This window comes from Staurois parvus, unplaced genomic scaffold (assembly GCF_062004578.1).
Source record: "Staurois parvus isolate SC_StPar_1 unplaced genomic scaffold, SC_StPar_1.0 ptg002406l, whole genome shotgun sequence".
Classification (NCBI taxonomy): Eukaryota; Metazoa; Chordata; class Amphibia; order Anura; family Ranidae; genus Staurois; species Staurois parvus.
In genome coordinates this window covers 197,519-214,619 of record NW_028320202.1, presented here as the reverse complement: position 1 = coordinate 214,619, position 17,101 = coordinate 197,519, and the positions used below count along the sequence as shown (strand labels likewise).

The following is a 17,101-nucleotide window of genomic DNA, read 5'->3' as shown; positions in this document are numbered from 1 at the left end:
CAACGAAGAGGGAACTTCCTCCACCTTTCTGAGATTTCCCCAAACTTCCTGTTGAGCCTACAGAACAGGAGGCTGGTAGTAATTGTAGTTGGTCACATTCATCTGGACTAATGTTGAAGATAGTTCAAGGAGACAATTCCTCAGTTCTATTGAGTGTCAGGAATATTCCCCAACATTTATATCCACACAGGGAGCACAGGCACCTTCAACCAATCAGCCTGAGATGTTTCCAGACTGCTGTTGACTGTCCAAGAACAGGATGGAAGGTGTGAAGGTCATGGAGCCCCCCCCCTTGTTCTATTTCCATCATCCCATCCTTGGTATCATGAAGTCTGCATAGGTAATCACATGGCTGAAGGTGTGAATTGTTGTCAGATTGCTGGGGTAGAGATGTTAAAATGTTGGAACAGGGTGCTTCCACATCTTTTGCATCTCCTGTCCTGTTCTTGGACAATCAACATCTGCCTTGACACATTGGAACTGAAGAAGTTATTTCAAGAAGCTATGAACTGGCTTGAACATTACAGAACAAGCCCAGTTAGATGTAATCAACTACTACTAGATACTCCATGACCTGGATTCATGAGACCAACTACTACTAGATACACCATGACCTGGATCCATGAAACCAACTACTACTAGATCTATAATGACCTGGATCCATGAGATCAACTACTACTAGATACACCATGACCTGGATCCATGAGACCAACTACTACTAGATACACCATGACGTGGATTCATGAGACCAACTACTACTAGATACACCATGACCTGGATCCATGAAACCAACTACTACTAGATCTATAATGACCTGGATCCATGAGACCAACTACTACTAGATACAACATGACCTGGATCCATGAGACCAACTACTACTAGATACACCATGACCTGGATCCATGAGACCAACTACTACTAGATACACCATGAACTGGATCCATGAGAACAACTACTATTAAATCTACCATGACCTGGATCCATGATACCAACTACTACTAGATATACCATGACCTGGATCCATGAGATCAACTACTACTAGGTACACCATGACTGGGATCCATGAGATCAACTACTACTAGATACACCATGACCTGGATCCATGACAACAACTACTATTAAATCTACCATGACCTGGATCCATGATACCAACTACTACTAGATATACCATGACCTGGACCCATGAGATCAACTACTACTAGGTACACCATGACCAGGATCCATGAGATCAATTACTACTAGATACACCATGACCTGGATCCATGAGACCAACTACTACTAGGTACCCCATGACCTAGATCCATGAGACCACCTACTACTAGATACACCATGACCTGGATCCATGAGATCAACTACTACTAGATACACCATGACCTGGATCCATGAGACCAACTACTACTAGATACACCATGACCTGGATCCATGAGACCAACTACTACTAGATACACCATGACCTGGATCCATGAGACCAACTACTACCAGATACATCATGACCTGGATCCATGAGACCAACTACTACTAGATACACTATGACCTGGATCCATGAGACCAACTACTACTAGATACACCATGACCTGGATCCATGAGACCAACTACTACCAGATACATCATGACCTGGATCCATGAGAACATTCAGGGCAGAAAGTGAAGGGAAATCTCCCCAATACAACAAAGATAAATAAAAAAACTGACAGAGGTTAGACCCGTCCCAACTTCATCCAAATTGAACAATAGTTTGGATTTAGATATAATGTAATTTATTCCACATTTCTGAAGTATTTCCAATTCTTATGACAGTCATGAATGTGAAAACAAAGGAAATGTTTGACACAAAAAAATGTTAGACAGTCAGTCTACAGAACAATTTCTTCTTTATGGATCAAAAGTAAAAAATAAAATGGATTTTGAGATGGTAGAAGTGAAGGAAGTCGGCCTCCATAGCGGGTTTTATTGCACCGATACACTATATACACATATTGAAGACAATCAGAAAATACAATAAATATCAGACTTGTTAGTATTCCAGTAAAATGCAAATGAATCCCGGCAGACCTTGGCCAGGCAAGGACTATATTTTACCAAAGCACTCTGGGCAAGCAAAGAAAGCTCCATGAACTCCTTCTATATACTCAGAAATATGTAATGTGGTATATAGAAATACCACCATCCTTCTTTATATTAAAGTAGATGTAAACCTAAAATCTCATCAAATCTTTACCACGGGAACGCCATTTTAAAAGTAGTTTGTTAATCATTTTAAATTTAAAGGGTTTCTTAAATATTCACCGGTGATCCTACCATGAAGTTCCTTGTTCAGGCACTTCCTGTGATAGGGTGACAACATTCTGTCCCTGTCTCACAAATGTGCTCCTGCGTTGTCACCCTGTCATATGGGTTTCAAATGGAGACAAGTGGAGGTTTCAACACACAGTAGACAGACATGGTCCACTGTTGTCACCATCAGAAAAACCCACCCTGAGAAAAAAGGCTGCAGGAGATCAGCAGTGGCAGGATACATAAGTTGGAAACAGAAATTTATAGAAAACAGCCTGGAAGGGATTATTTCACAACAAACTAAATGTCATCCAGCTGGTTTACATCTATTTTACCCTTTGGTTAAGTTTTTGTGGTGTTCATACCTCCGGCCTGTAGATAGCCTATTTACAGTTGTTACATATTTGGTACTTTCTATCCTCTGTACAAGTTATTTCCAGTTCTTGTTTTATGAATGTCTGAACTTGGTATTAAAATGTTCTACAACTGCCCTCCACTGAAGCACCACGGCATATGGTGGCAGGCCATTGGTGGGGGCTGTGGACACATTATTGGTCCATTGATGGTAAGAAGGTGGCGGGTGGTTTTCCTTTCCACTGAGAACATGAGAGAGGACACAAAGGCCAGAAGTGATACAGAAAGTGCAAAAGTCAAAAGCTGCATCTGATTCGTCAGACAACCCGAGATCTACTCAGCGTATTGCAGAGTTCAGCGATGTGCCGTAATCCCCCCGGGGGGACCAAACTTCCAAAATGTCATTTCATGACCCGTGTGTAGTAATCCCCTCGGGGGACCAAACCTCCAAAATGTCATTTCATGACCCATGTGTAGTAATCCCCTCGGGGGACCAAACCTCCAAAATGTCATTTCATGACCCATGTGCAGTAATCCCCCCCGGGGGACCCAACCTCCAAAATGTGGTCATTTCATGAACTGTGGGCAGTAATCCCCCCGGGGACCCAACCTCCAAAATGTGGTCATTTCACGACCCGTGTGCAGATACCTCTAGAGAGCCTCCAGTATGAAGAGTCAGTGAGCTGCTACTGTAGGTGAGCTGGACACAGAACGTCCCATCAGCTGTAGATCCCCGGGTGTTTTATAAAGACATTGATTAGATGGTGAGCTCTCAGGACCAGGGTCCCCCAGACCTAATGAATTGCCTTGTGCCCTTTGCTGCTCCTTGAAGATTCACCAATCCGCCGCCAGTCCTCTTTTGGGTTGAATTATGATTAGCGCCTTTCAGCCCACTTCCTGTGAGCCTAGGCTCTCCTGGGGAGGATCCAGGGACATCACATGACTAACCCTTTCCAGAAGACCCCAGGAAAAAACACATGAAGGGAAGATAAAATAGTGAGGGGGTGGGGGAGATTTGCTGTATATACTGTACATAAGAGGCACTAAACCTCCGAATCAATGTCCAGGCTGTAGGTGACCATCTTCAGTGAGGCCACGCCCATGTACCAAAGTGACCCCAAACCAAGGAGGGGATCCCTTGGAGAATGCAGATACTGTATGTAGAAAGCAGGAGGGGTGCCACTTCAATGGTGATAGGGTCCAGAGTGACCTTTCATTAGATAACAAATAGGAAAAGAGAGCCAACACAATTTGGGGTTCACACCCTCCCCCTTTATCAGGGCTTATATATTGTGTAATTCAAAAATGTCCGGATACAGGAGGTATAGAAACTTATAAATACGACCTTAAGGAATAACTGCAGCAATAAGTCCTGAAGAAGGGAGCGTGTGAACCCATTAAAGTCTGAAGGTCAGTAAGCTGAGCCTTGTTTATTGGTCCCTGGAGAGAGGAACTCACCACTAGAGTCCAAGGAGAGAAGAACTCACTACTAGAGTGCCGGGACAGAAGAGCTCACCACTAGAGTCCCAGGAGAGAGGAATTCACCACTAACTAGAGTCCCGGGAGAGAGAAACTGACCACTAGAGGCCCAGGAGAGAGGAACTCACTACTAGAGTCCCGGGAGAGAGGAACTGACCACTAGAGGCCCAGGAGAGAGGAACTCACTACTAGAGTCCTGGGAGAGAGGAACTCACCACTAACTAGAGTCCCGGGAGAGAGGAACTGACCACTAGAGGCTTGGCAGAGAGGAGCTCACCACTAGAGTCCCAGGAGATCGGAACTCATCACTAGAGTCCTGGGAGAGAGAAACTCACCACTAAAGTCATGGGAGAGAGGGACTGACCACTGGAGTCCCTGGAGAGAGGAACTGACCACTAGAGTCCCAGGAGAGAGGAGCTCACCAGTATAGTCCCGGGAGAGAGGATCTCACCAGTAGAGTCCTGGGAGAGAGGAGCTCACCACTAGATTCCTGGGAGAGAGGAGCTCACCACTAGAGTCCTGGGAAAGAAGAACTTACCACTAGAGTTCCGGGAGACAGGAACTCACCACTAGAGTTCTGGGAGAGAGAAGCTCACCAGTAGAGTCGAGAGAGATGAACTGACCACTAAAGTCTCAGGAGAGAGGCGCTCACCACTAGAGTTCTGGGAGAGAGGGACGCACCACTAGAGCCCTGGGAGAGAGGGACGCACCACTAGAGCCCTGGGAGAGAGGGATGCACCACTAGAGCCCTGGGAGAGAGGGATGCACCACTAGAGTCCTGGGAGAGAGGGACGCACCACTAGAGTCCTGGGAGAGAGGGATGCACCACTAGAGTCCTGGGAGAGAGGGATGCACCACTAGAGCCCTGGGAGAGAGGGATGCACCACTAGAGTCCTGGGAGAGAGGGATGCACCACTAGAGTCCTGGGAGAGAGGGATGCACCACTAGAGTCCCAAGATAGAGGGACTTACCATCGGAGTCACAGAAGACATAGACAGTTTTCTGATTTTGCAAACTGAAATCTTCTGCTATTGGTATGAGGTTTTATCAGCCTCCAGAACTGATCTTGTTCTTCATACAAAACTAGAACTAGAGGCTCATCTGGTTTGCCCTTGGAATACAGCAGGTCTTTGGCGTATAGATGGGGTGGAGTACAGATTAGCATGGAGTATTGATTGGGGTGGAGTATAGTTTGGGATAGAGTATAGATTAGGATGGAGTATTGATTGGGAAGGAGTAAAGATTAGGGTGGAGTATGGATTGGGGTGGAGTATAGATTGGGGTGGAGTACAGATTGGCATGGAGTATAGATTGGGATGGAGTATAGAATAGGATGGAGTATAGATTGGGGTGGAGTATGAATTGGGGTGGAGTATAGATTGGGGTGGAGTATTGATTGGGATGGAGTATTGATTGGGGAGGAGTATAGATTGCTGAGGTGTATAGACTGAGGTGGAGTATAGATTGATGTGGAGTATAGATTGGGATGGAGTATAGATTGGGATGGAGCATTGATTGGGGTGGAGTATAGATTGGGATGGAGTATGGATTGGGATGGAGTATTGATTGGGTAGCAGTATAGATTGGTGAGGTGTATAGACTGAGGTGGAGTATAGATTGACATGGAGTATAGATTGGGATGGAGTATAGATTGGGATGGAGTATAGATTGGGATGGAGTATTGATTGGGATGGAGTATTGATTGGGATGGAGTATAGATTGGGGTGGAGTATGGATTGAGGTGGAGCATTGATTGCGGTGGAGTATGGATTGGGATGGGGTATTGATTGAGGTGGAGTATAGATTGGGGTGGAGCATTGATTGCGGTGGAGTATGGATTGGGGTGGAGCATTGATTGAGGTGGAGTATGGATTGGGGTGGAGCATTGATTGGGGTGGAGCATTGATTGCGGTGGAGTATGGATTGGGGTGGAGCATTGATTGCGGTGGAGTATGGATTGGGGTGGAGCATTGATTGAGGTGGAGTATGGATTGGGGTGGAGCATTGATTGAGGTGGAGTATGGATTGGGGTGGAGTATGGATTGGGATGGGGTATTGATTGAGGTGGAGTATGGATTGGGGTGGAGCATTGATTGAGGTGGAGTATAGATTGGGGTGGAGTATTGATTGGGATGGGGTATTGATTGAGGTGGAGTATAGATTGGGGTGGAGTATAGATTGACGTGGAGTATGGATTGGGATGGGGTATTGATTGAGGTGGAGTATAGATTGGGGTGGATTATGGATCGAGGTGGAGTATAGATTGGGGTGGAGCATTGATTGGGGTGGAGCATTGATTGCGGTGGAGTATGGATTAGGGGGGAGCATTGATTGCGGTGGAGTATGGATTGGGGTGGAGCATTGATTGGGGTGGAGCATTGATTGCGGTGGAGTATGGATTGGGGTGGAGCATTGATTGCGGTGGTGTATGGATTGGGGTGGAGCATTGATTGCGGTGGAGTATGGATTGGGGTGGAGCATTGATTGCGGTGGAGTATGGATTGGGGTGGAGCATTGATTGCGGTGAAGTATGGATTGGGGTGGAGTATGGATTGGGGTGGAGCATTGATTGGGGTGGAGCATTGATTGCGGTGAAGTATGGATTGGGGTGGAGTATGGATTGGGGTGGAGCATTGATTGGGGTGGAGTATGGATTGCGGTGGAGTATGGATTGGGGTGGAGCATTGATTGCGGTGGAGTATGGATTGGGGTGGAGCATTGATTGCGGTGGAGTATGGATTTGGGTGGAGTATGGATTGGGGTGGAGCATTGATTGCGGTGGAGTATGGATTGGGGTGGAGCATTGATTGCGGTGGAGTATGGATTGGGGTGGAGCATTGATTGCGGTGGAGTATGGATTGGGGTGGAGCATTGATTGGGGTGGAGCATTGATTGGGGTGGAGTATGGATTGGGGTGGAGCATTGATTGGGGTGGAGTATGGATTGGGGTGGAGCATTGATTGGGGTGGAGCATTGATTGCGGTGGAGCATTGATTGGGGTGGAGCATTGATTGGGGTGGAGTATGGATTGTGATCACCTTGTCTATGGACAATCTCTACTGTCTATGGATTACTGCACATTGCTGCTCTCTGCGTTCTGCTCGTAGATCATCTCATTGCTTCGTGGTCTAATGGGTGGCTTTGTCCTTGCTGCAGGCGACACACAGGAGTTGGCCACAGTCCAGCACGTAGGGGCGCTCAGTCAGTGTTTGCTCGCACACTGGGCAGGAAAAATGTTCTTTGTGCCAAGACATGCCATCCAGCTGCTGGAAGTCTTCTGAGAAGATAATCTGAAGGACAACAGAGACCAGAAACATGTCAGCTAGTAATAGGTAGACAATTCCTTTAAAGAGAACCAGTCATGACTGGGCCAATGTAGTAATTATGTAAGAATCATAACTGCCCCGTTATTTGTCTTCTATGCTTTGTCTGTATTGGACTCTTCTGATGGAGTCAAGTGGTGGAAGGTCACCTGACTTCATTGATTTGACCATATACTCCGTACACTCAGGGGCTGGGAGACACAGTACAAGGTCATGTGACAAAGTAATCCAAAGGGAGGTGAGGGTGAAGTGATGGATGCAAATCTTTAACTGGTGAGAAGGAGCCATTGGTTGAGCATGATGGCCTAGGATTGACAGCTGTCCACAAATTGGGGAACCCCAGAGAAATGGGGGCCACCTGACCTGAAAAATCTCAATGTAAAAAAAGTCAAAAGGGTTCCAAACAATTGCCTCCAGAGGGTTGTGTCCTTTATAGCTACACGAGTAACACAAGGGAAACAAAAGGCATCCAACACGTTTCAGGGGCCAACCGTCTCCCTTCATCAGGACTTACATGTAGTACAAGGTGTTTAATTGGACTCAAAGTTCCTTCATAGAAGTTTTTTTGAAGCCTTTCACCCTCCACCCCCCTCCAGAACATCTGATCTCCAGGCTGCCTCTGGTATATTAACCCCTCACCTCCCTTATCTCAGTGACTTGTATCTGGGGCACCATTACCATCGCCATGCTTCAATGCTGACATGCGTCTTCATTTCCCAAAAGCTGTGGAAAAAATTAAGATCACCCAGGGGAGTTTACTTTCCAAAAAGAGACCTTTGGCGGGTGTGGGGTCCCTGAGTGGGGTCTAAATATCATCAAACTGATCGGGGTCCAGTTTAGAGTGACAGAGTAATTGTCAGTCAAAGTATCACATCACTGAAACCTGAAACATGGGATGGAAATGGGGGGGGGGGGGTTGTTGCTGGGGAAGGGGACTATTTAAATAAAGTGGACATTGTCGGGGGATGGTAAATACAGTAGCTTTCTTTCTGTGGTAGCTCCACCTACCTCATCACAGCCAGCGCAGCGTGGCCTCTCGCTCTCACAGTAGTGCCGCCCACACCAGAGGCGACTGTTCTTCCAGAAATGGATGAGGTTCACCAGGGGCTCTCTGCAATGGGAGCAGACAAAGCAGGCCGGGTGCCATTGCTTCTTGGTGCCGGCACGGTCCGAACGGACAGCAGGAGCATCTCTTGGCAACAACTGCTGGCACAACTCACAGAGCTGGGAAACAGAAGAGACAAAGACACTCAGAGCAGTCATAGCAGTCTGTGGGCCCGGACGATCTGGGGGCCCAGGGGATCAGCTGATCTGGGGGCCTGGGGGTGATCTGGGGGCCCAGGGGTTCAGCTGATCTGGGGGTTCGGGTAATCTGGGGCATAGGGATTTGAGTGATCTGGGGGCCCAAAAGTTTGGGTGATCTGGGGGCCCTTAGGTTTGGGTAGTCTTAGGCCTGGGGGTTTGGGTGATTTGGGGGCCCATAGGTTTGGGTAGTCTAAGGCCTGGGGGTTCGGGTGATTTGGGGGCCCATAGGTTTGGGTAGTCTTAGGCCTGGGGGTTCGGGTGATTTGGGGGCCCATAGGTTTAGGTAGTCTTAGGCCCGGGGGTTCGGGTGATTTGGGGGCCCATAGGTTTGGGTAGTCTTAGACCCGGGTTTGAGTGATTTGGGGGCCCATAGGTTTGGGTAGTCTTAGACCCGGGTTTGAGTGATTTGGGGGCCCATAGGTTTGGGTAGTCTTAGACCCGGGTTTGAGTGATCTGGGGGCCCATAGGTTTGGGTAGTCTTAGGCCTGGGAATTCGGGTGATCTGGGGGCCCATAGGTTTGGGTAGTCTTAGGCCCGGGTTCGGGTGATCTGGGGGCCCATAGGTTTGGGTAGTCTTAGGCCCGGGGGTTCAGGTGATCTGAGGGCCCAAAGGTTTGGGTAGTCTTAGGCACCTGGAAGCTTCAGCTGGAGTTGTAAAGTAAAAAAGTAAATGTACAAATGTGCATGGACACACGTCTGACACACGTCTGACACGCCACAACATACGGCAACAGCAAGGACAGGAGGCAAGGTGCTGATCTGTGTCAGACATTTGTGAACACAGCCAAGAACTGCACAGGCACCAGAACTGACATGATTGTAAACCCTGATGCCTGAACAAAGATGGCGCTGTCTTTCTGGAGAGAACAGCGGATGAAGTCATTGTCAGGGGGAGTCCTGTGATCTCTGTGAGAGGGAATGCATACCTGGAAGAGGGACACGGACACGACCTGAAGCCAGGTCCACTTTACTGATTTACTGACACCTTCGGGTGAGGTTGACCTTTAAGATAATCATTAGCTGATTCTTGGGGGTTCATTCAGGATCTGGCGCATTTCTCCATGGAAACCAATCAGCTTCCGGCTTTTATTGCCGAAGCTTCATTGAACAAGCTGAGATTAGAAGCTGATTGGCCGCCACACACAGCTGCACCGGATTCAGGGTGATCCAGCTTTAGTAAATAACCCCTTGGTGTCTCTCAGCCCCGCCCCGCCCCGCCCCGCCCCGCCCACAGGCCATAACGATGATGTCACTCTTCCAGCTGGAATTATATAGAAACCATTGGCTGTCACTGACACCATTGGTTGACCTTTGTAATGGCCACGGAGTTCAGCTGCATTAGAGAGTCTGGAGGAGAAATCTCAGTTCTGCAGAAAGATATGAGATAAGATCCAGCATGGGATCCCACTTCACAGAACAAAACCTTCCTGGGGGAGATACATCCATAATGAGCAGGACTTTCACAGTGTTTCTGGATAAGGGGGAACCTGTTGGTTCTCATTCTGGGGGACCTCCTTCTCTGGATGAATGCAGACAGATCAGCAGATCAGAACACTTACATGGTCCGTCTTCCCGTTACACTCCTCCTCGGTTCCGTTGGTGGTCTTCTCTGCGTTGGGCTTTCCTTCTTCCACCTTCATACCGCCAGGCAGCACCACCTCCCCCACCCCCATGGCCCTCTCCTTATACTGCTTCACAAAGGCAACCATAGCTGGTGTCTCGCCGTCCGCCAAACCTCCACAACGGGCCGGGTCGTTGTCATACGGTGGGAGCTGTCTGAACAGCTGGACGCGGCGATGGTGGGCCCCCTCTGTGCCGGCCAGGGGCTGCAACTGTTTGGGGATTAGCTCCATGTACCGCATGGCCTTAGGAGAGAAGAGTTACATCATCATCGCTACCATCATCATCATCGCTACCATCATCATCATCATCACCATCACTACCATCATTATCACCGTCATCATCATCATCACCGCCATCATTATCACCATCACTACTACCATCATCATCATCATCACCATCACTACCATCATCATCACCATCACCATCACCGCCATCATTATCACCATCACTACTACCATCATCATCATCATCACCATCACTACCATCACCATCACTACCATCATCATCACCACCACCATCATTATCACCATCACTACCATCATCATCATCATCATCACTACCATCATTATCACCATCACTACCATCATCATCATCATCACTACCATCATCATCATCACTACCATCATCATCACCGTCATCATCATCACTACCATCATCATCATCATCATCACCATCACTACCATCATCATCATCATCACTACCATCATCATCACCGTCATCATCATCATCATCACTACCATCATCATCATCATCACCATCACTACCATCATCATCACCATCACTACCATCACTACCATCATCATCACCACCATCATTATCACCATCACTACCATCATCATCATCATCACTACCATCATCATCATCACTACCATCATCATCATCATCACTACCATCATCATCATCATCACTACCATCATCATCACCATCACTACCATCATCATCACCGTCATCATCATCATCATCACTACCATCATCATCACCTTCACTACCATCATCATCATCATCACTACCATCATCATCATCGCTACCATCATCATCATCATCACTACCATCATCATCATCACTACCATCATCATCATCATCACTACCATCATCATCACCATCACTACCATCATCATCACCGTCATCATCATCATCATCACTACCATCATCATCACCTTCACTACCATCATCATCATCATCACTACCATCATCATCATCGCTACCATCATCATCATCATCACTACCATCATCATCATCACTACCATCATCATCACTACCATCATCATCACTACCATCATCATCACTACCATCATCATCATCGCTACCATCATCATCATCATCACCATCACTACCATCATCATCGCTACCACCATCATCACCATCACTACCATCATCATCATCATCACAGTCATCATCATCACCATCACTACCATCATCATCATCATCATCACTACCATCATCATCATCATCATCACTACCATCATCATCATCATCACAGTCATCATCATCACCATCACTACCATCATCATCATCACCATCACTACCATCATCATCACTACCATCATCATCATCGCTACCACCATCATCACCATCACTACCATCATCATCATCATCACAGTCATCATCATCACCATCACTACCATCATCATCATCATCATCACTACCATCATCATCATCATCGCTACCATCATCATCATCACTACCATCATTATCACCATCACTACCATCATCATCACCATCACTACCATCATCATCATCGCTACCATCATCATCACCATCACCACCATCATTATCACCATCACTACTACCATCATCACCATCACTACCATCATCATCATCACCATCATCATCGCTACCATCATCATCATCATCACCATCATTATCACCATCACTACCATCATCATCACCATCACTACCATCATCATCATTATCACCATCACTACCATCATCATCACCGTCATCATCATCATCACCATAATCATGACAGTCATCATCATCATCATCATCACTACCATCATCATCATCACCATCATCATCGCTACCATCATCATCATCATCACCATCATTATCACCATCACTACCATCATCATCACCATCACTACCATCATCATCATTATCACCATCACTACCATCATCATCACCGTCATCATCATCATCACCATAATCATGACAGTCATCATCATCATCATCATCACTACCATCATCATCACTATCATCATCATCATCACCATCACTACCATCATCATCATCACTACTGTCTTGGAAATTCGCTTTAACGAATTTCTCCTTACCGTGAGTACTCGCAGTTGGATGCGCAGAAATCCCCCATAAAGCTGTGCGAATCTCGCTTACCACGACTGCAGCTAAACTACACGATTCCTGCCCATCCAAATACTTTGGTTCTGTTGAATTTGTGGGTGATGGAGCTCCGTTACCCTGGAATGATCACACGACACTCTAAGGCTGGTTGCAACTCACATAAGGGGTGATTTTAGGCTCAGCTCTCTGTTTTATTAAGAATACACACATGCCCCCCACATGAATAAAGTCAATCCCTCCCACCGAACAATACAATGGGGATTGCTTATACAGAGGATGTACATTCCAATTGGAGCATAGCCTTTGCTATTATCTATCACTGGTCCTCCCCCATGAACCTTCTGAGGTCAGCAGACTTCCTCCCCTTCCCCCCTATGAGCCATCTGAGGTCATATTTCCTGTCCTACTATCTTCTATTGGTATGTACATTCTCTGTACAAGCACTCTCTAAAAATATCAGTCTGTACCTGGATGGGCCCGATACGATCTTTATTAAAACACATCCATCCCAGATACAGTTTCAAGTTGGTAATGGGTTGTAAGATATGCATAAGCCTACACGTGGAGTTCACACCGCTTGCGCATTGCGTTATGAAGCCCACGTGGTACCATGCTGCTGATATGTGGATACAGGCCCACGGTCTACTGACAGCGGCATTCGCATGGAATGCCGTGGTGGTATACACGCCGGTCTATAAGCGCAGATCTGCCATCTCATCCATTACCAAGCTGAGTACTGTAATACATACATTGTACATGCGCATGGCCCAATTGCAGCCTTCAGAGCTTTAATTAAGCCACACGAGAGACATATGAATAACACGAATACATGACACATTTAAAGTTCGACCAACAATACAAAATTTCCATGACATTCCCTCCTGTTTTATCATATTCTCCTCGTGTCCCTTCTTGATCTTCTTCAGCTTGATGGGTGTAGTCTCAAACTTCAAAGAGTTCCTGTAGTTGTCCCTGAGAATAAAGCTCCACGGGGTACCTGAAACAACAAGACCCGACGCAGACTCGGCGCAAACAGGCTTGATTGAAGCGATGATCCTCAAGAGCGTTGGAACCTTCACTACATGAAGGCTCTTGCAAAAACCACAAACAGACTTGTGGTATGAATAAAGCTTGTGATCCCACGGTGGTCTGGGGAGATCCAGCAACAGATTCTCAAATTGCCCCTGCAGACGGGGCCACACAAGGCTGGTCTCGACCCAGACAGTTTTCCAAATCGCAGACACAAACAATGATGAGGCTTGAAGCTTGCTTGAAGGTCTTGGAGAATGTGGTCTTCAGAGAGATAAATTAGAGGGAAGCCAGGACGTAATCTGTAGAGAAGGTGGATGGTTGGTGAGGTCTTCCTCCGATCAGTGGTTGGAGTGGGATCCCAGGAGCGGGCATGGAGATGTGGTCGTCTGCCCGAGCTTGGTTTACACGGTCGATGAGGCAACAGGAACATCTCACCGCGGCATATAAAAGGCAGATGAAAAAGAGAAGCATCAGGACATACACTCCCACTTCCTTCAACCAAGATCCGATGGAGAACAGGAAATCTCCCAATCCTCCCAAACCCTTGAACGGATTCCAACCCTCACTAGCTATAGCTCTAGCTTTTCCCTGTAGTTCACTAACTTTGTCCATATGGGCCTGGACCTTGTCATCGGTGTCTTCTATCCAAGTACAACAATCCTCTCCGATGAACTCACAGAACCCCCCTTTGGCGGCTAAAAGATAATCAAGGGCCATCTTCTCCTGAAGCACTAAAATTCCCATCTGCCGTTGTTCTTGGGCAATTTCTCTGACAGCCTCTACGGTCTCGTTAAACATACTATCCACGATGACAGAAAAATTGTTCAGGCGCTTCATAAGTTCTATTCCCCATCCTGTCCATGAGGGGAACCAAGCCCATGCCTGGTCGCCCTCAGAGAACAGCTCCCTGCGAACTCTCCCTGCCATCCTTACCTTCTTGTGGACCATCAACTCTTCATGGTCCATCACTACATAGGATGCGGGGACTAGCTTTATGAGGGCACACGAACCTTTCGCGTTCTGGGGAAATGTTCTATAGGCTGCCGAACCACACAGAAAATAGTATGGACCTGTCAGAGCAGAACAGGAGGAGTTCCTCGTTCGGCCTCTGGTACTGAGCAACAGTTGCACAGACTGGGGGATTGCTCCCTCAGTCTGCACATCACATCCGTCCTTCCAATACACGTGGTCTGGTCGGTCAGTGTGGTTACTCAGAAAGGAAGTCTGGTTAGTCAGATTGACAGTTATACCTCCCTCGCAGGTGGTAGTCCCAACAAACTTGTTACCTGTGCCAAAGCTGATGTTAAAGCACACCTGAGGGCTGCCTAGCTGCCCAGTTACCCATAATGGACTGGTGAGGGCCCTACAGGAGCTAGAGCTAATATTGGTGCTGAAACTGATGTTACCTGCTAAAAATGTGTCATTAAGTTCTACCGACAAATGTCTACGTGGGGGCTGACCAGGGGTCCCTTGCTTTTTCATGCCGACGCGGATGTCATATAGGGCATGAACAGCGGCCATTGCGGACATGTGATGACTGGGTGGGGGCTTAGAGCATACCCAACAGTTGGTTTTGTTGGCGGTTCTGGCTAAACGCAGGTGCATTTTAAATAAAAGGTTGGGGTATCTGCCGTCTTTTCCTCCGTTCACACACATGTATGACATACAAACAAAAAGAAAAAGGAAAATGACACCCCTCATTCTCTGGTGTAGCTGAAAAGCTTCTTGCAGTGGCTTGCGTGCACCCAGTTGTCTCGTCCCTCGAGTTTGAGTGAGGTAGGTGTCGTCAGCTGGACTTGGTATGGTCCGGTGAACCGTGGCTCGAGTCCGGTTCTTTGATGTTTCTTTAGGACGACCCAATCACCTGGCTCAATAGAAAGAACACCTGTTATTGTATTTGGATCGGGGAGCGATTCGCGAACCCGATGGTGTATCTTCTGCAGCTCCCGTTGCAGAGATTGCACATAACCTGTAAGCTGTGAATGCAAAGACGACAACTGTTGAGGAAAGTACAACCCTGTTTTGGGAAGTCCCCCAAACAACACCTCGTAGGGTGACAGCCCATGTGGTTGCCGAGGGGCATTCCGGATGGAATAGGGGGCAATGGGGAGACACTCAGGCCAAGGTTTTTGGGTATCGGAAGACGTTCAACCTTACCGCTACTCTCGGGGTGATATGGGGTGTGTCGCCGCTGACTCCAGTTCCACCAAAGAAATGCAGTCGTGTCCTTTGGAAGAGAGATTAGTAGTGGACAAAGAAGACATGTTAGCAGAAGAGGTGTTAGTATTGTTAGTCGTGTTGCAAAATTCAGCACTGTCATTGTTGTCCTCCCCCCCTTCTCATCTTCCGACACAGGAAGAAGAGAAGCTGGGTTAAGAATAGTGCATCGTTTGATAGTGAGGTTAGTAGGGGTTAGGAGGGTTTTCCCCTGAGAGGGGTACCTTGCCTTGGATGTCCTGTTTTCGCAGGACCGTTCTTGCTGCACTGGTGTCGGTGAGGCAAGGGAGGGGATATTTTAATTCCTCTAGAAAAAGATGGATCTGGGCCGACACCGATTTGTCAACTTCCTATGAGAATTCATAGGAGTTACTTACCATGGTGGTCATAGGGGCGGAGGACTCATCAGGAATGAACTGCCACCGACCTTTAGGTAATTGGGGACAGCTCCTCCTCATGTGCCCCGTTTGGTGGCACTGGAAGCACCTGGGTGGGGGCCTATCCTTCCTGTGACCCAGATCCCTTGGTTTTTCGTGTGGGGTCTGGGACATAAGAACTTTGGCCTTGTCTTGTTTTCTTCTATCCATTTCCCTCTCTATTGCCGCAAGAGTGGAAAGGATAGCAGGGATAGACATCTCATTATATTCGGGTCGGGCCAGAACCAGCCTTTCCCGAATTTTAGTATCGATGCCTTCCAAAAATTTGGCCCGCAACAGAATGTGCGTCGCGGTCACCTTTACCCCTTCAGTTGGAGCATCAGGTCCAACTTCCAGATCCGCATCCAGTGCCGTCTGCTTGAGACGGCGCCAGAAGCAGGCGCTTTCCTCATTAGGACCCTGGGTGAGCTTCATCATGTCCGTAGTAGAGGTAGCACCATACATTTCTGGAAGCTTTGCCTTTAGCTGTGTACAGAACTCTTTGCCCCCTGAAGTCATCTCCTCATGCGTGGTTATAGAGCACCCTGCAATCACTGTACTGGCCACTTCCATGCCCACCTTTGCCCGTAGGATCTGTGCACAATCTGACCCGCTCATACCATAGCTGAACTGGTTTTGTCCAAACATTCGAGCAAATCCTCTCGGATTGACTCGATAGTCCGGGAGCTCAGCCAGAATAGTGCGGATCTCTGCCGGGGTGAAAAGGACATGCCAAACTACCCGTTCCCCTAAAGTCCGTTCCCCCCGTGCATTGGG

General features: G+C 47.5%; 1 protein-coding gene across 1 annotated transcript in view; it reads right to left on the bottom strand.

The window, feature by feature from the left end:
* Positions 1-1,740: 1,740 nt before the first annotated feature.
* LMCD1 (LIM and cysteine rich domains 1) overlaps positions 1,741-17,101 on the bottom strand; it is a 45,947-nt gene continuing 30,586 nt past the window's right edge. The window contains exons 4-6 of the mRNA XM_089665916.1: positions 10,295-10,600; positions 8,439-8,654; positions 1,741-7,397 (exon numbers count right to left, since the gene is read on the bottom strand). Coding sequence (XP_089522042.1) covers positions 7,236-7,397; positions 8,439-8,654; positions 10,295-10,600 — 684 coding nt within the window. The 3' untranslated portion in view covers positions 1,741-7,235. The remainder of the gene's footprint in view (positions 7,398-8,438; positions 8,655-10,294; positions 10,601-17,101) is intronic.